At 36.3% G+C, this 20,578-nt stretch overlaps 1 protein-coding gene across 4 annotated transcripts in view; it reads left to right on the top strand.

The window, feature by feature from the left end:
• Positions 1-20,578, top strand: part of FGF12 (fibroblast growth factor 12) — a 561,888-nt gene that overhangs the window by 524,226 nt on the left and 17,084 nt on the right. For all 4 annotated transcript variants that reach the window (XM_058730851.1, XM_058730850.1, XM_058730852.1 and 1 more), the window contains one exon: positions 13,779-13,977. In XM_058730851.1, the coding sequence (XP_058586834.1) occupies positions 13,779-13,977 (199 nt within the window). The remainder of the gene's footprint in view (positions 1-13,778; positions 13,978-20,578) is intronic.

The raw sequence follows: 20,578 nt of genomic DNA, 5'->3' as shown, positions 1-20,578 counted from the left end.
AGGCTCTGCGCTGACAACACAGAGCCTACTTGGGATTCTTTCTCCCCCCCTCTCCCACTCACGCATGTGCACACACATACTTTCTCTCTCAAAATAAATACATTTTTAAAAATATATAAGAACCATAAAACAATATATTTTAACTAAACCCCTGTCTGTTCTACAATGTCATCACACACACACACACACACACTCACATTAGAACCCTTTCAGTGCAATTTTTTTAATTGAAAGGAGAAAAAGTATATTCTTTCATATTTGTCAACATATTTATGATTTCCAGTGATATTTATCCCTTCCTATATAACCTAGTTACTATCTGGCATCCTTCAGTATGAATAACAACTTTAAGCATTTATTATAATTCAAGTCTGATGGAAGTGAATTTACTTTTTTTTGTTTATCTGAAAATATTTTTACTTTACCTTACTGATTTCGAAGGATATGCGCACTGGATGAGTTCAATTTGCTTTTTATTTTAGCACTTTAATGACTTCATCTCATTATCTTCTACTTCCCATTGTTTAGTGGTGCTTGATGTGTCCTTTTCCCTTATCTGCTTCATTTTAATTTTTTTTCTTTATTTTTCATGAGTTTGGTTATAAAGTACCTGACTATGGTTTTGATGTATTTATCCTGCTTTGGATTTGCTTAGCTTCTTCAATTTAGATCTATAGGAATTTTTATATTTACTATATTTGGTAAATTTTAACCATATTTATTCATTGTTTATGCTTTATTCTATTTCTTTTGTGTCCGAATAGGTTAGACTATTTGATATTGTCAACAGATTGCTGAGTGTGTGTGTGTGTGTGTGTGTGCGCGCACACATGCGCTTATGTGTGTGTTTAAATCTTCATTTAGCTGTGTAATTTAGCCTGGATAATTTTAATTAATCTGTCTTCAAGTTCATTGATGCTTTCATTTGCCAGTTTCCAGTTTGTTAATAAGTACCTCCAATATTTTTTTTACCTCAAATATTGACCTTTTCAGTTCTAACACTTTCATTCAGTTCTTTTTTCTATCATTTCCTTTTTTATTCTGCTGATATATCTTATTTGTTTATTCATTGTGTCCTTATTTATCTTTAATTCCTATAGCAGTTACAGGAGCTATTTTATTTTTTATTTTTTTAGTTTTTAAGAGACAGCAAGCAGGGGAGAGGGGCAGAGGGAATGAGAGAGAGAATCTCAAGTAGGCTTCACATTCAATGTGGGATCCAACACAGGGCTTGATTCCCTGGGATCATGACCTGAGCAAAAATGAAGACTTGGATACTCAACTGACTGAGCCACCCAGGTGCCCCATAGGAACTGTTTTAAAGTCCTTGCCTATTAAAGACTGGATCATCTGGATCATCTTATTTTTTTTTTCTTTATTGAAATTCTTAATTGGCTGATTGTGGGTTACATTGTCTTGCTTATATCCATGTTTTCTAATTTGTATAATTGTATATTAGACATTTGTATGATATGTTGTAGACTGCATTGCATTATCTTTTGATAAAGATTGTGTGTTTATTTCCTGGCATTTAGATAAATAACTAGTAAATATTCTTGATCTTGTTGGTGTGTGTGTGTGTGTGTATGTGTGTGTGTGCGTGTGTGTGTGTGTGTGTGTGTGCTTGTTTAGGTCTTGGTTATTTTGTTTCTATCTTTAATCTGGGAGGGTGCAGGGGGACCCTATTTACAATGTGATCATTAAACTGTGACTTTTCTGAGGTCTCCCGTGAATGTCCATTATCAAGGTCTCTGCTTTCTGGCTTGTCTAGAAGTTCAGCATATCCCAGCCCTGCATAACCTGGAAACTGTTGCCTCATATACTTGTCCAATGTTCATAATGGATACATCAGGAAGTTAAGTTTCATACTGGATATTATGACTTCATAAAAGTTGACACCTAGAGTTTTAAAAATTGGAAAATTTCATGTAAAATATATTTCCAATCTTACTTGATAATTTCTGGGGCCCTTTAGAATATTCAAATGACTTCCCAAAAGTATAATAATGGTTTTATTTAAATATGGGAATTTGGGGGCACCTAGGGGGCTCATTTGGTTAAACATCCGACTCTTGATTTCAACTCAGGTCATGGTCTCATGGCTCTTGGGTTTGAGCCCCACATCAGGCTCCATGCTGACAGAGCAGAGCCTTCTTTGGATTCTCTCTCTCCTTCTCTCTCTCTGCCCCTCACCCACTCGCATACATTCTATCTCTTTCTCAAAATAAATAAATAAACTTTGAATATGGGAATTTGAAAATATCCCCGCTTTCGTCTTTACCCCCAGAAAGGAAAACAGAAGCTGAGACACCAGAGGCATGCTTCATCTTTCATGTATCTGCTGAAGGTATTCAATGTACTTGCCTTGATTTTCAAACTCATAAGTATGTACTGTATACATACTTCACAGCAACAATGGTGTTTTTAATGGAGAATTGCACTGTTCCCTCAATGTCTGCTCTCTTGTCTCTAGAATGTTCAGAATCCTAGAAGTAATTTTGGTGATAACAGTTAATTGTAATATGATATATCCTCTTATTCACTGGCCTTCTCCAATTGCTCATTCCCATACTCACAAGCTTTTGGCTAGAGGCCAAGTCAAATGGCTATGTGGTATTATGCCTCATTAGGAGATGTTAAGAATCTGAAAATTACCACATCACTTATCTCAGATTGATAAAAACATCCTCTACCCAGAAAAGAGAAATAGCCAGATTTATCTGTGTACTCTGTTTAACCTTGATTAGCCTGTTAACAGGCAAAAGAAACTCGACACATTATTTGAATTTGAGTGACTTTTCTCAATCTTTTGCTCAGGCTAACGCTTCTCATTTGTGATATCAGATATCACCTAAAAAAGTATATCTAGAAGTACATAAAGTGAGTGATAGGCCAAGGACTACTTAAAGCACACCTTTACTGTCTTAATTATTCAACCTTATAGTGAAGGTATGATTAGTATTAATTTACAGATAATAAAACTGAGCTTCAGAAAAATAAAATAACTTGTCCAAGTTAAGAAATTGGGGATTTGAATCTTTATGTCTGTCTGCTTCCAAAATTGTTTCTATTATACCAGTTTTCATCATTTTATGATGATATAAATTTACCTTGTTGTCTTGTAAGATATTGCAGGGACTATGTTAACAAAGAAGCTTTATTTTTAGAGAAATTAGCTCAGTTTTCCAGTAAAAATTATCTCAAAAGTGTATAGATAAAGATTCCATATCTGTTGAGGTTTTTTTTTAAGTTATAAAATTAGATTTGTTCTAGTCAAAGCAACTCAGTTTAAAAAAATGCTTCATTTGAGATAATGTATTTTAGCATTTTCTTTGCCTCTTGTCAGGATGGAAAACAAAAGTTCTCTTGCTTGACTGAATATCATTATGTCTGACAATGCACTTGGCAAAGCAGCTGCTAATACACCAAGGATCTTCAAATTCTATACATCTAAAAGCCATTAAGAAAGTTAGCCAACCAGGAGCTTCACATCCAAATATTCAAAGGAAGTATCTACCTCTGGAGTTATAACCAAAGGAAGTATCTACCTCTGGAGTTGGACATAAATTGTGTGGCAAGAATCATCATGTTTTTTAATTTCTTTCTTCCTTCTATACAACCTAGTAAAAAACACAGCAAATAAGGGAGATGCTTTTATGCATTAAAAAGAGTTTAGATTTTGGTTTCTAATTGGAATGGAAAAAAAAAAAACAAAATGAGAAGGCCCTTTGTATTTAGTATGTTTCAAAAATTAGTAATTTTTACATATCATAAAGTCATTAGTCATAACTACTTATATAATAGGCAGGTTTTTTCCTCTGATTACATTTCCTATTATGTATTCTTAATAGTAATATAGTACCACAATTTTTGGTAGATAAGCACTGTTTTTAAATACCAATATTTTATGCAGACTCCTTAATTTCAAGAAATTATTTAACTATTGAATATGAATGCTAAAGCTATGGAAAGTTTAAATTAAAAGGGACATTTGAGATCACTTAGTCCAATAAAATTCTCTTTATGCTTAGGGGAACAGGGAATTTAAGACAAAGTGATCTTCCAAATTTAAACACAAATTACACATATACAGGAATAAAAATCTAGGTTTCATGAAGTTTTTTTCCAGCAAATTATTTTGATTCAGAGTAGATTGTTTTTAATTCCATCAACTATGGAGAATATGAGGGAAATTAACAATCATGGTGCTTGCTTTCATGGAGCTTAATCCATATGTAATATCATGCCAACTAGTATTAAGTTATGGAGGAAAAAACAGCAAGATAAAGGATTAGAAAGTGAGGAGGAGGTGCTGAATTATGCAAGGTAGTCAGGAGAGCTCTCTGAGATAGTCACATCTGAGCAGTGACCTGAATGAAATGAGAGATCAAGCCGTGTTAATATGTTATTGAAGATGTTTTCAAGAACAGAGGATACCAATTGGGAAGGACTCGAAATGGGCTCTCCTTGTTGTTTTGAGAAATGGCAAGGAGACCAGTGGCTGCAGTGCTATCAATGTTCATTCATCCATTGCACATTCATCCCATGGAGCATGGTAGCTAAAGCAGTAAGGAGGAAATGGGAATCTATAAGGCACGGGATGAAGATAAATTGTAATTGCACTGCCATTTAATTATATTAACCATACAGGATTATTCAAGTCATCTTCCTGCTTCATTTGGGAAGCATACATTTTGCAAGTAAAGCTACTAGGAGGAAAAGCAGTTGTGAGTGATATCGCTCTAAAATGTAGTGACTTTTAAGGTTATGGTGTCAAGTCTTCTATGTAAAATAAGTACTTTCAAATGATTGTGTAGGTCTTTATAGGTATCAGAGAGCTTGCACATGTGTTATGTAATTTGATCATTATAGCTCCATGAGTCTGTAGCAAATGTATCTTCAGTTCATAGTAGAGGAAGTTGAGGTTCAGACAGGTTAACTGATTTGCCAAAGGTTAGTTTGACAATGTGGAAAATTGTTTAGTGGATAATAAGCCAGAAATTTAGAGAATCCAAATGATTTTGCAGAGAATATTTATTGCGCATTTCTTCACGTGTTATGAGTAATAGTATTTTTCTATTCTGTTCATTTTATATTTATTATTATTATTATTATTATCATAAGAACTTGCAAATGGTTACTTTGAACCTAGGCAGTTTTACAAGCAGTATTTAAATAAAACATGTAAGTATGTGCATTATATAATGGCCTATAATAAAAAGTGCGAAGTAGAATAAGTGAGTTGGAGGGAAAACATTTTTTATTGAATAAATTACATGATCCCAAAGTGTTATTTTTTCATCTTGAACAAAATTTGTCCACAACCTATGAATGAATGATTGTTATTGGTATAAAATTGTCATGCATTATATGTTAGCTAATTATGTGGAAAAAACTTGATTTTGAAAGAGAGCAAAGTTTTAGGAAAGTAACATTTGTCATTTTACTTAATCTTTGCCACATTTTTACCCTTCTATAGCTTTTTTATTAACAAATAACATACATGGGGCACATGGGTGGCACAGTCAGTTAGGCGACCGACTTTGGCTCAGGTCACGATCTCACGGTTCGTGGGTTTGAGCCCCGCATCGGGCTCTGTGCTGACAGCCTGCTTCAGATTCTGTCTCCCTCTCTCTCTGCCCCTCCTCTGCTCACACACTGTCAATCTCTCTCTCTCTGTCAAAAATAAACATTTAAAAAATCAAAAAAGAAAACAAATAACATACATGGAGAGTGTGCAAATTATAACAGAGCTCAATTAATTTTCCTAAAGTGAACACACTCATGTAACCAGCTCCCAGACCAAGAGGCAGGCCATTCCCAACATCCCAGAGTCCTCCCTTTCCTTCATTCCAGTAACTACCCTCGCTGAACACTATCCTGTGTTCTATCACAATACATTAGTTTCACCTGCTTTTGAGCTTTATGTAAATAGAATCATACAGTGTGTGTAGCAGTTATTTTTGTTTGGCTTCTTTTGCTCCACATTATGATGGTGAGAATCATCCATATTACTGCTTACAGTTGTATTTTGTTTATTCTCACTGTTTTGTAGTATTTTGTGATTATCTGAATGTACTACATATCCATTCTGCTATTGATGGCCATTTGGGTTGTTTTCATTTGGGGACTATTATAAATAGTATTTCTATGAGCATTCTTGTATATGTCTTCTGGGAGAGAGAGAGAGAGCAAGAGAGAGAGGGGTTTCATTGGTGTATAAATCCAGGAATAGAATTACTGGATCATAGGATATACTTATATTTACAAACACTGCCCAGTTTCCAAAATGTGTTTGTTTTTTTTTTTTACCAATTTATTCTCCTATCATTTATGTATAAGAAGTCCACGTGTTCCACATCTTTGTCAACACTTGGCATTATCTATCTTTTTATTTCAGTTGTGTTTGAATATAACCCATGCTGGATTTTTTTCCAGCTTTTTTCAGGTACAATTGACAATTGAGAATGTATATAAGATTGTGAGATATTCAAGACAAGTAAGCTAATTAACATATCCATCACTTTGCATAACGTCTTTCTTTCTTTCTTTCTTTCTTTCTTTCTTTCTTTCTTTCTTTCTTTCTGTGTGTGTTTCTAACACTACTTTATGGTCCAACAGCCAGTCCTACTAGGGAATATATCCAAAGGAAATGAAATCAGGATCTTCAAGAAATATCTATGTATCCATCTTCATTTTAGCATTTTTCACAATAGCCAAGTTAGGGAAACAACCTTAGTATCTGTTGGTGGTTGACAGGTAAAGAAAACTGGCACTAATACATATATAGCAGGATGTTACTCAGCCTTAAAAAAAAATCCTGCCATTTGCAAAATCATAGATGAAGCTGGTGGACATTAAATTAAGTGAAATAAACTATATGCAAAAAGATAAGCTCTGCTTAATCTTACTTATGTGTGGAATTTTGTGTTTGTTTTTTATTTTTTTAAATACGAAATTTATTGTCAAATTGGTTTCCATACAACACCCAGTGCTCATCCCAACAAGTGCCCTCCTCAATACCCATCACCCACCCTCCCCTCCCTCCCACTCCCCATCAACCCTCAGTTTATTCTCAGTTTTTAAGAGTCTCTTATGTTTTGGCTCCCTCCCTCTCTAACCTCTTTTTTTTCCCCCTTCCTCTCCCCCATGATGTTCTGCTAAGTTTCTCAGGATCCACATAAGAGTGAAAGCATATGGTATCTGTCTTTCTCTGTATGACTTACTTCACTTAGCATAACACTCTCCAGTTCCATCCACATTGCTACAAAAGGCCATATTTCATTCTTTCTCATTGCCATGTAGTATTCCATTGTGTGTATAAACCACAACTTCTGTATCCATTCATCAGTTGATGGACATTTAGGCTCTTTCCACAATTTGGCTATTGTTGAAAGTGCTGCTATAAACATTGTGGTACAAGTGCCCCTATGCATCAGCACTCCTGTATCCCTTGGGTAAATTCCTAGCAGTGCTCTTGCTGGGTCATAAGGTAGATCTATTTTTAATTTTTTGAGGAACCTTCACACTGTTTTCCAGAGTGGCTGTACCAGTTTGCATTCCCACCAACAGTGCAAGAGGGTTCCCGTTTCTCCATATCCTCTCCAGCATCTATAGTCTCCTGACTTGTTCATTTTAGCCTATATGTGGAATTTTGAATAAACTTGTAGAAGCAGAAAGTATAATTATGGATACAGGGGCTGGGAAGAGAAATGGGGACATGTTGGTCAAGGGGTTCAAAATTTTAGTTATACAAGATGAATAAGTTCTGGAGAGCTAATGTACAACCATGTGACTCAAGTCAACAATATTGTTTTCTATAGTTGAAATTTACTAAAAATGCACATCTTAAGTGTCTTTACCAAATGTTTTAATATGATAATTATTGCCCCACTTTATTCATGGTAAAACAAAGATTTATCAGGGCGCCTGGGTAGCTCAGGCGGTTGAGCGTCCGACTTCGGATCAGGTCATGATCTCACAGTCTGTAAGTTCGAGCCCCACGTCAGGCCCTGTGCTGACAGCTCGGAGCCTGGATCCTGCTTCTGATTCTGTGTCTCCCTCTCTCTCTGCGCCTCCCCCACTCATGCTCTGTCTCTCTCACTCTCAAAAATGAATAAATGTTACAAAAATTAAAAAAAACAAAGATTTATCAAAATTAAGTGGTATGCCCAAGACCATACAACTAGAGAAACAGAGTCAATACTGTCATTCAATTCCATTTTATCACACAGTCTTTTCTGTTTCCTTAGAATATTTTTCTTTAATTCAACAAGAATAAATTGAATGCTGAATATGCTGGGCTTCATAATAAGCATTGATGAGGAACATGGTTTTGGAGCAAAGCTCAGAATGTCTAGGATAGGAACAAGAAAAAACACAATACAAGAGGCAAAGTGCATTAAATACTACAAAAAAAAACAATTCTATAAGAAACTAAATGAGGGAAAGTTCACAATTACCTATAATGACTGAGAAAAGCGTTTGTCATGGTTCAATTGGATAGAGAAATAGAACAACCTGAGGAAAGTACAATTTAAGGACAGGAAAGTATGGGCATGTCAAGGAATTTGGATATGATAAAAACACAATTGGCAATTATAGCCAACCATGAAAAAAATATAACATTTTAACCATCAAATATCCTCAGTTTCTGTCTCCTTGTTCCTCATGGTATTTATATATAAAGGAGGTGAGAGGGGCCATTCAAATGAAGGTGAGAGGAGCCAAGGCTGGCACAGTTATAGGCTGACCGAGGAGGAAAGGCCTCATCCTGGGCAATGGCAGATGCTAAGACTGGAGGGGAGAAGCCTGAATCTGTGTAGGATATCAATGCAGAGAGAAGAGTAAGGAAGAAATTCAGTATTGAAGAGGGATCAAGGTAGAGTATGAAACTATGAGATTGGGGATCAGAGAGAGAAATTGTATAGAGAATAGGTGAGAATCAAATGAAGTGGGGAGAGACTGAAAGGAATCCTGAACAGTTGGCCTGGGTTTAAGTGGTGTTCCAACATTCCTTGTCATCTGGATTGAAATGGGCAGGTATTCTTAATTTTCTAGGACAAGGCAAGAGTGAATAGGCATTTGGAATGTGAAATAGAATTGGTCACATAGTGGCTTGTACAATGCTAGAACAAAAACATCAGTTGTTTTTCGTTGCAAATTCTACTAAAAGAATGAGTGATCAAAAGTAATTTTGGGACCCTATCAAAGGTCATATTCATATTCCAGTGAAATCCAGGTCAGCTGAAGTTGAATACACCTAAGATTTGGAAAGATTTTTTTAACTTTTTTTGTTTGTTTTTGTAGGATTTGGAAAGGTTCTGTATAATAAATGTGGAAAATAAACATAAAAATAAAGCATTCCACATATCTATATACATGATGCACATGTGGAGATGTTTCTATTTCATCAACAAATATTTTTACAAATCTTGCTATGTACCTACATTGAACTGATTGCTCAGGATAATAGATATGAACACAATTTATGAGATGCAATATGACTGTTTAATCTTTCAAAGATGGAAAAAATCCTCCTTTTTATACTTGTTCATTGCTCTGCTTTAATTAGATGCACTGGATTAAGGTAATCCAGGATTTTATCACCTTTAGCTCTGAAGTCTATTCGTCTCCACTACACATTAGATTTATTGTCGTTGTGAACCCACTTACTTTTTAACCTCAGATCCTCTTCTGAATGTCTGTGGCTGCCCGAGTGTTTGCTGAAAGCTTTAGCTAATGTTTTTAAAGTTTATTTGTTTATTTATTTTGAGAGAGACAGCAAGTGGGAGAGGGGCAGAGAGAGGGGGACAGAGGATCTGAAGCGGGCTCTGTGCTGACAGCAGAGAGCGTGAGGCAGGGCTTGAACTCACAAACTTTGAAATCATGACCTGAGCCAATGTTAGACACTTAACAGACGCCCCTAGATATTTTTTTTAAACAAGTATGTATGTGTAATTTGTTTTAGTATGGTGGAAGTAATATATGCAGAATAAAGCTTAACTTACAGCCTAGGGCCCTGGATGCTGCAGCAGATATAAACTTCTATGACAAAAACACAGAATTAAGTGTCTAGTTACATGATTGATTGTATTTTTCTTGCTATAAATAAAAACTGAAGAAGAATAATGAGTTGGAATTTTTGTAAATTCTGAAAGCTTACAACATGCTTCCACATTCTTCGTCTTACTTTCCGTAAAATAATTTATAGTTGCATATGTAAAATTCAAAGATTAATCACTTACCTAAAGTCTCACATCGAGTAGGTATGGATCCAGAAGCAAAATTCTGATTTTCTTATTCTAACTAGCTGGACATTTCATTTCTCATTACACAATTGGGGCACCTGGGTGGTTGGGTAAGTTAAGTGTCTGATTCTTGATTTCGTCTCAGATCATGATCTCACAGTTTGTTGGATGGGGCCCTGTATCAGGCTCTGCACTGAAAGTGTGGAACCTGCTTGGGATTCTCTCTCTGCCTCTCTCTGCCCCTCTCCCTCTCACACTCTCTGTCTCTCTGTCTCTCTCTCACTCTCTCAAAATAAATAAATAAACTTAAAAAAAACTAAAAGAATGATAATAGCAACTGTATTGTAAATTTTTAAATGTACAACTTTGTATTTATGTTGAAATTATATAAATAGTGTAAAGGTTGCACTTAGAATGATTGTCCAAGTTTGCTCAGTGTTCTTGTTTCCCTCACTATTTCTAGAAGTGCCTACACTAAGCTTCTGACATTTTTTTCCACCTGAAATGTTTTGCCCTAGCCAGGTATTAGTTGCCTTATTTCTGAACTCTGACTCTGTGGCCCCCTTGGAATGACATTAAATGGGGTACTCCACTTGACTTTCCGTTTCTTTTTTTTAATGTTTATTTTTGAGAGAGAGAGATAGAGGGAGAGAGAGAGAGGGAGAGAGCACGAGAGGGGTAGGTGCAGAAAGAGAGATGCACACAGAATTTGAAGCAGGCTCCAGGCTCTGAGCTGTCAACATAGAGCCCGAAATCGGGCTCGAACTCTTGAACTGTGAGATCATGACCTGAGCCAAAGTCGGATGCTTAACCAACTGATCCACCCCGGCACCCTGACTTTTCACCTCTCATTCGGACCTGAGTGCTGTGTCTGGGATCCCCCTTCACCAGCTCAGAAGTTCAAGACCCAGTCCCTGCCTAATGCTATTCCTGGCTCATGTTCCTGCCCAATATCCTGGACTTTTACTGTTTCAAGAACAGACTTTAAACAATTGCGAAACCAAACATAAACCTCGTAGTTCATCATTTACTCAATCAAACTGTTATTTTTAATCATGTATACAAGACAATGTAGTAATTATCTTTGATGGAAGTGGGTTTTATGAGGTTGTATGATGGCTAGTCTCAAATCAGCAGCCATCACTACTATCTAATCTAATATCAAGATATTTCCATCTCCCCCCAAAAAAGACAACAACAAAACAAAAACAAACATACAAAATTCCTCTCTTCTCATTTACCTGACCCCCAGCTCTTGGCAACCAGTAATCTAATTTTTTTGTGTCTGGATTTGCCTATTCTGGATATTTGATATAAATGGAATCATACAATATATGGCCTGTTCTGTCAGCTTCTTTCACCTAGCATAATGTTTTTGAGGTTCATCCATATTGTCACATGAATCAGTACTCCACTCTTTTTTGTGGCTGAATAATATCCCATTGTATGGATGTACCACATCCTGTTTATCCATTCATTCATTGATAGATATTTGAGTTGCTTCCACATTATGCATAATGCTGTTGTGAAGATCTGTGTACCCATTTCTGTGTAGACGTGAGTGTCCATCTCTCCTAGATATGTACCTACAAGTAGAATGGCTGGATCATATGGTGATTGCATGCTTAACTTTTTTGCAGACCTGCCAAACTGATTTCCGCAGCTGCTGCATTGTTTGCATCCCCACCAGCAGTAGACGAGGGCTGTAGTTTCTTCACATCCTCACCAGTACTTTTTATGATCCATCTTTTTCATTACAGCCATTGTAGCAGATGTGAAGTGGTCTTTAGTCTTTCGTTTCTCTGATTCTTAAGCCAGTACGTTTACTTAAAATTGAGAGTGTCCTATGGCATTATAGTGTTATTATCAATATAGTATAAATAGATATGCATATAAATATTATAAATATGTCAATAATATATATTATCTATCTATATTATGTATGTGTAGATTACACATATACACATACATAATGTTTACAACCACCTTTCCATTCCCCTTCCCATCTTTGTAGTCTCATTTTTTTGCTCTGTAATTTTAGAACCATTTTAAATTAAGAAAGCGTCTTAACCATTGTCTTTTTTGTCACTGAAGGCCTTCACCAGCACCCATCGACATGTCATTGTAGTTTTCTGCAAAGGAAGCTAGGGGACTAGTCTGTATCACCTAGAAGGACATGATTTCACGCAGCTTTAGTCCCACATATTCCTCAGTCACTTAACTACAGGTGTAACTGCATGAAACCATTGGGGCCTTACACTTAAAGGGTTACAAGGAAGAGATTCTTCCAGCACATCACAAAGGCAGCAGGGATGATTGTGAATCTGTTTTGCATATAGGATTCTTATTTACATATAGCTAAAGAAGATGTTATCACAATTGTTTTTCTTCTGCTTATATTAGAAGGGGAGGAATTTCTTCTCTCCATGGAATATACTTTGTCCATTTGACATGTTAGGATTTGATTTTATTGTATTGGTTATAAAATTTCATTGTAAGTCACTAAACAAGACTCGGGCAGAAAAGGTGATTTTGAGAGGCAGCGGTTCTAAAAGCAATAAATGTGAGTTCTGGCATTGGTGCAGTAATTTTTTTTTTTTTTTTGGTGTAACTCTGAATTAATCATATAACCTTTTGGCTATATCACTTACTAATGATGAGGTTGAAATAGAAGATATTTAAGATTCCATCTTGAATTCAACTTTTATTCTATGTTTCACTGAAGATCACACAGTGTAGTGGTAATATTTTTTTCTACTGCTTATCTCTGGGTGTTTTGTTTTTATACCTGAAATTTCAATTACTAAATTTAAAAAATGTTACAGAAAAATGAAAGGGAAAGTTACTGACATTAAGCAAAGAGGTAGTGTACTGGTGATTTAATGCAACAAGTTTTGATTGCATAGTAACTTTGTGTACATATAAGGTGGTCCCTTCAGAAACATCTATGAGCCTGCGGGTGCTGTGGTTGTGTTTGATTTTGATTCCCAGAGATACATTTTATATGATAAGGATCACTAAAATGTGCAATAGTCATTCTCTTAAATTTATAAAAGATTTTACTGGCACCAGATCTGGGCACAGCTTTGAATGATGTTAGCCCAATGGGTGATTCAAACCTGAATAGTTGTCTTCTGTGAAGGAAAGTTTGTCTAGAAAGGAAATCTTCGGATGCCTGGGTGGTGTGGTTGGTTAAGTGTCTAACTCTTGATTTCAGCTCAGGTCATGATCTCAGGGTTGTGAGATCGAGCCCCACATCAGGCTCTGTGCTGACAGCACAAAGCCTGTTTGGGATTCTCTCTCTCAAAATAAATAAACTTTCTAAAAATTTTTTTTAAAAAGAAAGGAAATCTTGCCTCTTGATTTTGTATGATGTATCTTTATAACCAAGTGCTATCAGAAATTATGTGCTATTGCCTCTGATTTGTTCTTAACAGAGAACCTATATTTCAGGTTCATTGCATTTAAGCATATGCTAGTTAACTTTTTAAATCCGTCCTCTCTTTTGTATCTCCTTTTCTTCTGCAGGATGTTTTCACTCCAGAATGCAAATTTAAAGAATCTGTATTTGAAAACTACTATGTGATTTATTCTTCTACACTGTATCGTCAGCAGGAATCAGGCCGAGCATGGTTTCTAGGACTCAATAAAGAAGGTCAAATTATGAAGGGAAACAGAGTGAAGAAAACCAAGCCTTCATCACATTTTGTACCAAAACCTATTGAAGGTATGAAATGAACTTCTTTTCTTTTTAGACCCTGATCTGTGTGTTGATGACAATTTGGTTCCTTATCCCTTGCTCAGTGTAGTTTGCTTGGAATGCAACAGATCCAAAGTTTCAGAAAACACAGTGGTACCTCTTCCTTAAAAAAAAATCTGTTACAAATGCTTGGCATTTATTTTTAAAACTGCTTGACTATAGAAGCTAGAATATTCCTCCAAGTAGAAAAAAAATAGTGCTAGTTACCATTTGGCAGGTAATTTCCTTCTTTGGTGAACACAATGAATCTCAAGCTACATTCTTGAAAAACCAATCATGCTATGATAGTGCTGTAAAGTTTGCAAAAAGCCTTTAGAAATATGTTTGTATCCTAATCTATACATCTTTGTAAACAGATCTAAAAATATGATGTATTAATTTTTCTTTGTATTTTCTAAGGAAAGGAGTGTTCTATTTACTGTGATCAATAAATATTTACAATATTCAATTTTATCCTTCTCAGTTGAGGCTATAACCTCCTTTCTCATGATCATTTAATATACTGTTCATTTATTTCAAATTGGTTCGTGGAATAAATAATTTCATGCTAGGTCACCATTTTTGGTGACTTGTTCCTTAGGTAAGATGAGACGTACCATTGAGGTAAACACTTTTACTGAATTCAGCCAAGCTTTTTAATACAGCCTAAGAAAATAGCAGTGACCTAGACGTTTACCAATAACATTCCTTTCTAAAAGTCACATTATTAGTCATTAAAAGAATTAGTTCAGCCTTCTTGTCTGAGAAAATGAGGAAACTGAGGCAGTGCATTGCAATTCTGTAACTTAGCCAGGCTTTCAATGCCCTATCTACAAGATATGGTCAGGTCAAGCAGTGTAGGGTCACAATGTTTGCTGCATAGTACCTATGACTGTAACAGTCAACAAACATTTGTTCAATCGATACTGTGTTCAAAGCACTGGGGGAGGGGCGCCTGGGTGGCGCAGTCTGTTAAGCGTCTGACTTCAGCCAGGTCACGATCTCACGGTCCATGAGTTCGAGCCCCGCGTCGGGCTCTGGGCTGATGGCTCAGAGCCTGGAGCCTGCTTCCGATTCTGTGTCTCCCTCTCTCTCTGCCCCTCCCCCGTTCATGCTCTGTCTCTCTCTGTCCCAAAAATAAATAAAAAACGTTGGAAAAAAAAAAAAGCACTGGGGGAAAATGTCCCTGGTCCTGCTCAAAACTCTTCTCACACTTTGTACTTTTAACTACACAAAACAGAACTTTCCTTCTTATACTCCTTTTTCACTGTTTGGGGACACGTGTAGTTTTTTTGCCCTCCCCTCCCCACAAGATTCATCCCCTCATGTGCCTGAAAATGCCTATTAGTCTTCATAAAGAATGAATTCAAGAGTCACCACTTCTGTGAGAGCCTCTCTCCTGAAGTAAAATTAAATATTTTGTCACTTTATCATTGTACACAATTCTCTCCTTTAGAAATGACCACATTATATTAAATTCACCTGTTTGCCACACTGTCTCCTTTTATCCATGGTTAGACCATTTTTTGAATGCATAGAATATGTTTTATTTTTTCCCTCATATATCCTTGTTTCTTGTACAATATCTTGCATATCATAGAGAGATCTCCAATCTGTTGTTAATTGAGTCAGTGAACACAGGAATGAACAGAAGAATAGGTAAGTATAAAGACAAAGAAGAACTATATGCTCCAGATAACCTTCTAATTCTTAGAGATATGGAATATGTTTACTAATTGTAATAGTGTAATGTAAAAAGTGATGTATTACATGTTGCCAGAAATGATATTGGGATTAGGAGAAAGAGCTGTCACTTCCACCAAAAAAGAAAGATACTGAAAAGCTGATTACTTAAATGAACTTCAAGGCTGGCCAGGTTCAGACCATTAGATGAGAGGTAGAGATCAGGCAGACAAAAACACTTCAGGTTCAGCATGAGTGAACTATGAAAGGTTTTGTATCATTTTTTTTAATTGGAGTATAATCATACATGTTGTATTCATTTAAGGTGTACAATATAATGATTCAACAATTCTATTAATTTCTCAGAGCTCATTAGGATAAATGTACCCTTAATCCCCTTTATATATTTCGCCTGTTCCCCTACTCACCTTCCCGTGTCACATCATTTTTATTTGTACATTTAAATTGATTTTTTTTTGTTATAGAAACACATGAGCACATGCTCATTAACAATTTTCAGAAAATCCAGGAAACTGTAAAGCAAAGGAAAAAATCTACGTGTTTTATTTATTCCTTTTATGGATAATGCTTTTCATACTGACCCCCCAAAAAAGAAAAAAAAACCCACACCTATTACATGCCCTACTAATCATGACTGCTATCTGCACTTTGGCTGCTCAAGCTTCTTGAGACTGTATGATGATGTACACATTTCTAAGAGTAATGTATACAATGACCACATTCCTAGTCCCAGAGATGCCTAAATTCTATATGTATTGCTTCATTTCAGTACAGATATAGGAAGAGACAACTAAACATTCCTGTTCACCTTAGAATTAGATTTGGCTGTGTACAATGCAAAACGCATGGTAAGAGCAGTGTAATCATCCAGAGTTTTATTGTCATAAACCAAATCAAGAAACCTGCTGTCCAGGGCCAGTTCTGTGGCTTCCCAATTGTTAGGGACCTCAGCTATGTCCAGCTCTGAGCACCACCTTCCTTAGGATGTTGCACAGTTATGCCCTGCACCGTCAGCACGACCGTGCAATGGGCCTGGATCTACTCTTATACCCATGATCCAACCAGCATATGCATTCTAATCAGAGGGAAGGAGAAGGATGTAAAAGGCAGAGGCATTACCCTGTGCCAGTGTTCTCTTCAGCAAGGTCCCCATTAGCTGCCATGTGATACCTACCTCCCACACACCACAGCTCAGTCAGGTTGTCATTCTTAAGTGCAGACAAGCTAAGAATACTATATCTTCTGGATGGCTACATACCAAATAAATATTCTGTTATTTTGAGAGAATACCAGAAGGGGATTGGGACAGTTAGAGTCTCTGCTTCAGCCTGCCATCATCTTAACTTGAGAATAACCCTGATTTCCTAATTTTCTTATTGAGAGATTTTGGTTGTTTTCTTTTTATTTTTCTTATTTGTGGATATTTTAGAATGATCTTCATTTTGTTCTGAGAAAAAAAAATAAAGTCCGTTTTAAATCAGATTCACTAATACTTGGATTTGCTTCCAAGGCTCTTGGTCCCTTTTGATCGTGGGAATGAAAACCTAGGTGTGAAGTATATGGAAGATAATGAGAATCACTTCCAAAGATGGAAATAAGAATGTAATTTCTTTCAGCACAAAGACCTTTTAATTCCCTACAAATGTCTTTGCCTTTTGTCTTAGAAAGCAAGGTCCACTTTTTTGAACAGATTAGCTAACTGTTCTATAAATGCTTACTTTGTACAGGTATTGTGCTAAACATTTCTCAGTTATTGCCTCTTTTATTTTTCATTCCATTTCCATGAAGTGGATTCTAATATCATCCCCATTTTACAAATGTGGAAAATGAAGCACAGAAACATTAAGTAATTTGTCCCATATTGAGTGGCTTGTAAGTGACAGAGGCAGAGTCCAAGCCAAGGCATTCTGACTCCAGCAAGCAAGCGCTACATCTCTGTGAAGATGGATGAAATTGCTTACAGTCTGAAGTCTGAAATGGAACCTCAGCATAGCATAAGACCCTGGCAAATGCTTTTGAATAAATGTATTCCATTCGCTTCTCTCCTTTTTTAATCGAGAATATACTTGCTGCTTAGAAATAAAAGGCTTTTCAGATTCATGGAGCTCTTCATGTTCTAAATATTGTTGACAGACACATGAAATTGATCAGTTCTCCCATACCTAGTTTGGTTTTTATTTTAAATTGTAGTTATTTATTTTGGAGAGTGAGACAGAGAAAGAGCAAGCGGGGGGAGGGGCAGAGAGGAGGAGAGACAGAATCCCAAGCAGGCTCTGAGCTGTCAGCACAGAGCTGGACACAGAGCTGGAACTCACAAACTGAGATCATGACCTGAGCCGAGATCAAGAGTGGGATGCGTAATTGACCAAGCCACACAGGTGCCACCCATACCTCGTTTGTAATTTGAAACCATTGTTACGATGCAAAAATAACGCTTTCCCAATGATTCTTCATGCAGCTGTGCTTTATAATATCAAATGATATAATTATGTAATAACCATTATTATCAAAGATATGTACAACGGAGGTTTTGTTAGGCATCAAGAACTGTGCAGTGAGAACTTCTTTCTCCTCACTAGGATCCCCAAACTGTTCATGCCACCACTTTATTACTACGATTACTAGTCTTACTGCATCTATGTGCAATTTATCGTTTGCTAGGCAGGTTGTATATGTTACATTCATTAAACCTCACAACAGCTTTATGTTATTACCCTCATTTTATAGATGAAGAAACTAATATTTCAATAACGAAGTTAGTGAGCCCTGTCCAATCACAGGGCTAGATAAATACAGAACTGAGACTGCAGTCTAGGAAGCCCACTGTCAAAACCTATACATCTATTCCCTGTACTCTACTGCCCTTTAATCTGAAGTAAGCCTATGGATCATGCTAATACTTAGAAAAGTCAGTGATAGCAAAGCAGAAATGTTATATACCAAGGCACAGCTTGAACAGTAAGCTAGCTCCAAACCATGCAAAATGGAGAAAGGTATACATGATATGATGAGATAAACTCGTATCAGTAGATAATCAGATAGGATAGTTATGAGAATGCCATGCTAAAACTAGTCAAGAAAGAATTGATAATACATTTTTTTTTTTTTTGCTTAATTTTAACAGGCTCCATTTCCTACTCTGCAAAAGAAAAATTTGGAGCAGCTGATTCCTAAAGTTCTTTGACAATGACATTCTGTGCAGTCTTTATAAGACCTTAATTGTAAACCCATGTTCCTTCATGGAACCTAGCTTAGGACTTATAAACAAAATGATTCTAAACACATTTCCTTTATTGAATTATTGAATGAAAAAAGTACAATTTTATGAGCTATTTCCATGATGGATGATTTGTGATTTTGTTTTATTTTTTGTTTTTTTGTTTTTTGGGGTTTTTTTGGAAGCAGTAGGATGAAAAACATTCTAAGCCATAACTCATTGTAAAGAAAGTCTTCGGTAAATTCTTCCATACATCGGTTATAAAGCACATAACTAGAAGACACTTTCAGAAAAGGAAGAAAATGACGGCTTCATAAGAGGCTGTCCATACTGATGGCTAACCAGAAAGGTTGTTAGTTATTTTTAGTTTTTAAAGGAATTTTTGTAAACCTGTAAACCTACCACTGGATGGTTACCAACAGAGTCCAGTACTACGGACTGTAAATGTCCTTTTAGGAAGGGAATAGGCCACTGATAGAGGAAAAGTCAGAGGAGGTTTGTTTTGTTTTTCAAATAGCTCTGTCTTTTCCCCATGTCCTGATGATGATATCATTTTGAATGTCATGATTCCCAAAATTAAACTCTGCCAGTCCCAGGATCTTTAAATCCCACACTGATTACATGACAATAATTACCCACCAGCCCCTTTCCCATCATGGCCTCACTCTCCACCCTTTGTTTACAACACAGACAGTGTTAATGAAGGGTTGCAAGGGTGTCTGTTCAGACAGATGGATGGACTTGATATTTAAACCCATTATATGTACACTTGCACGTCAACCTTTACTTTACGTGGGTCCCCTCCCCTGGAATTTAAGACAACAGCATAGGCTTCATGATTCCCAATTTTGCCCTTTCAGAGCATTGTTCACACAACAGATAAGTAACTCCCCCAGATTTAAATTGTCTTGGTGGTAACCTCCCCCTTTAGCTTTAGATACAGCAGCCAAATACTCATTGACAAAGAACAAGATACAATCTCCTCCTTTTCTCCTCCCTCCTCCAAGAAGCTCATTACTCAGCTCCTGCAGGTGGTTGGCATTCAGAATCTAGTTCCTTCCTCCTGAAAACAATGTGTACATTTCCAAAGGTTTAAGCTTCATGAACTTAATCCTGGAGAGAGAAATATGTTTCTAAAGTAAAATTAGTAAATATCAACTGAGAATCATTGCTCAGAAATATTAAACTGGAAATAAAGGAACATTTGCTGATTTCCACCAATGTATTTTCAAGTGGGGAGACAAGACTAACATACACACACACACAGGTAAAATTATCCGTTTTTCCTGTTATAACTGTTGACTTAAGCTAATAGAACCTGATTTAAGTGCCAGGAGTATAATGTAGATCAGTGTTTCCCAGACATGAGTATCTGAACCATCTGAAGTGTTCAAAAAGCTATAAATTCTCAGGCCAAGTCTCCAGAGTTGTTCTGATTTTATTGTCCAAGTGATTATGATGGCAACCAGAATCAAGACTTAGTGTCCTAAACTGAATTTGGTGATTCGAGGCTTATTTGGATTAAATCGAGATGTCCATAGGCAATTATTTAAATTTATTCAAATTATTGTGATCAGCATATTGGACTAACATAGAGCAAACTGTCACTCTGACACCATGGAATTAAATATATCAAACATGTCACATTTTGCCATTTCCTACTGCTAT

This window comes from Neofelis nebulosa, chromosome 5 (assembly GCF_028018385.1).
Source record: "Neofelis nebulosa isolate mNeoNeb1 chromosome 5, mNeoNeb1.pri, whole genome shotgun sequence".
In the NCBI taxonomy this organism is placed as follows: Eukaryota; Metazoa; Chordata; class Mammalia; order Carnivora; family Felidae; genus Neofelis; species Neofelis nebulosa.
This window is presented reverse-complemented; position numbering and strand designations above follow the sequence as displayed.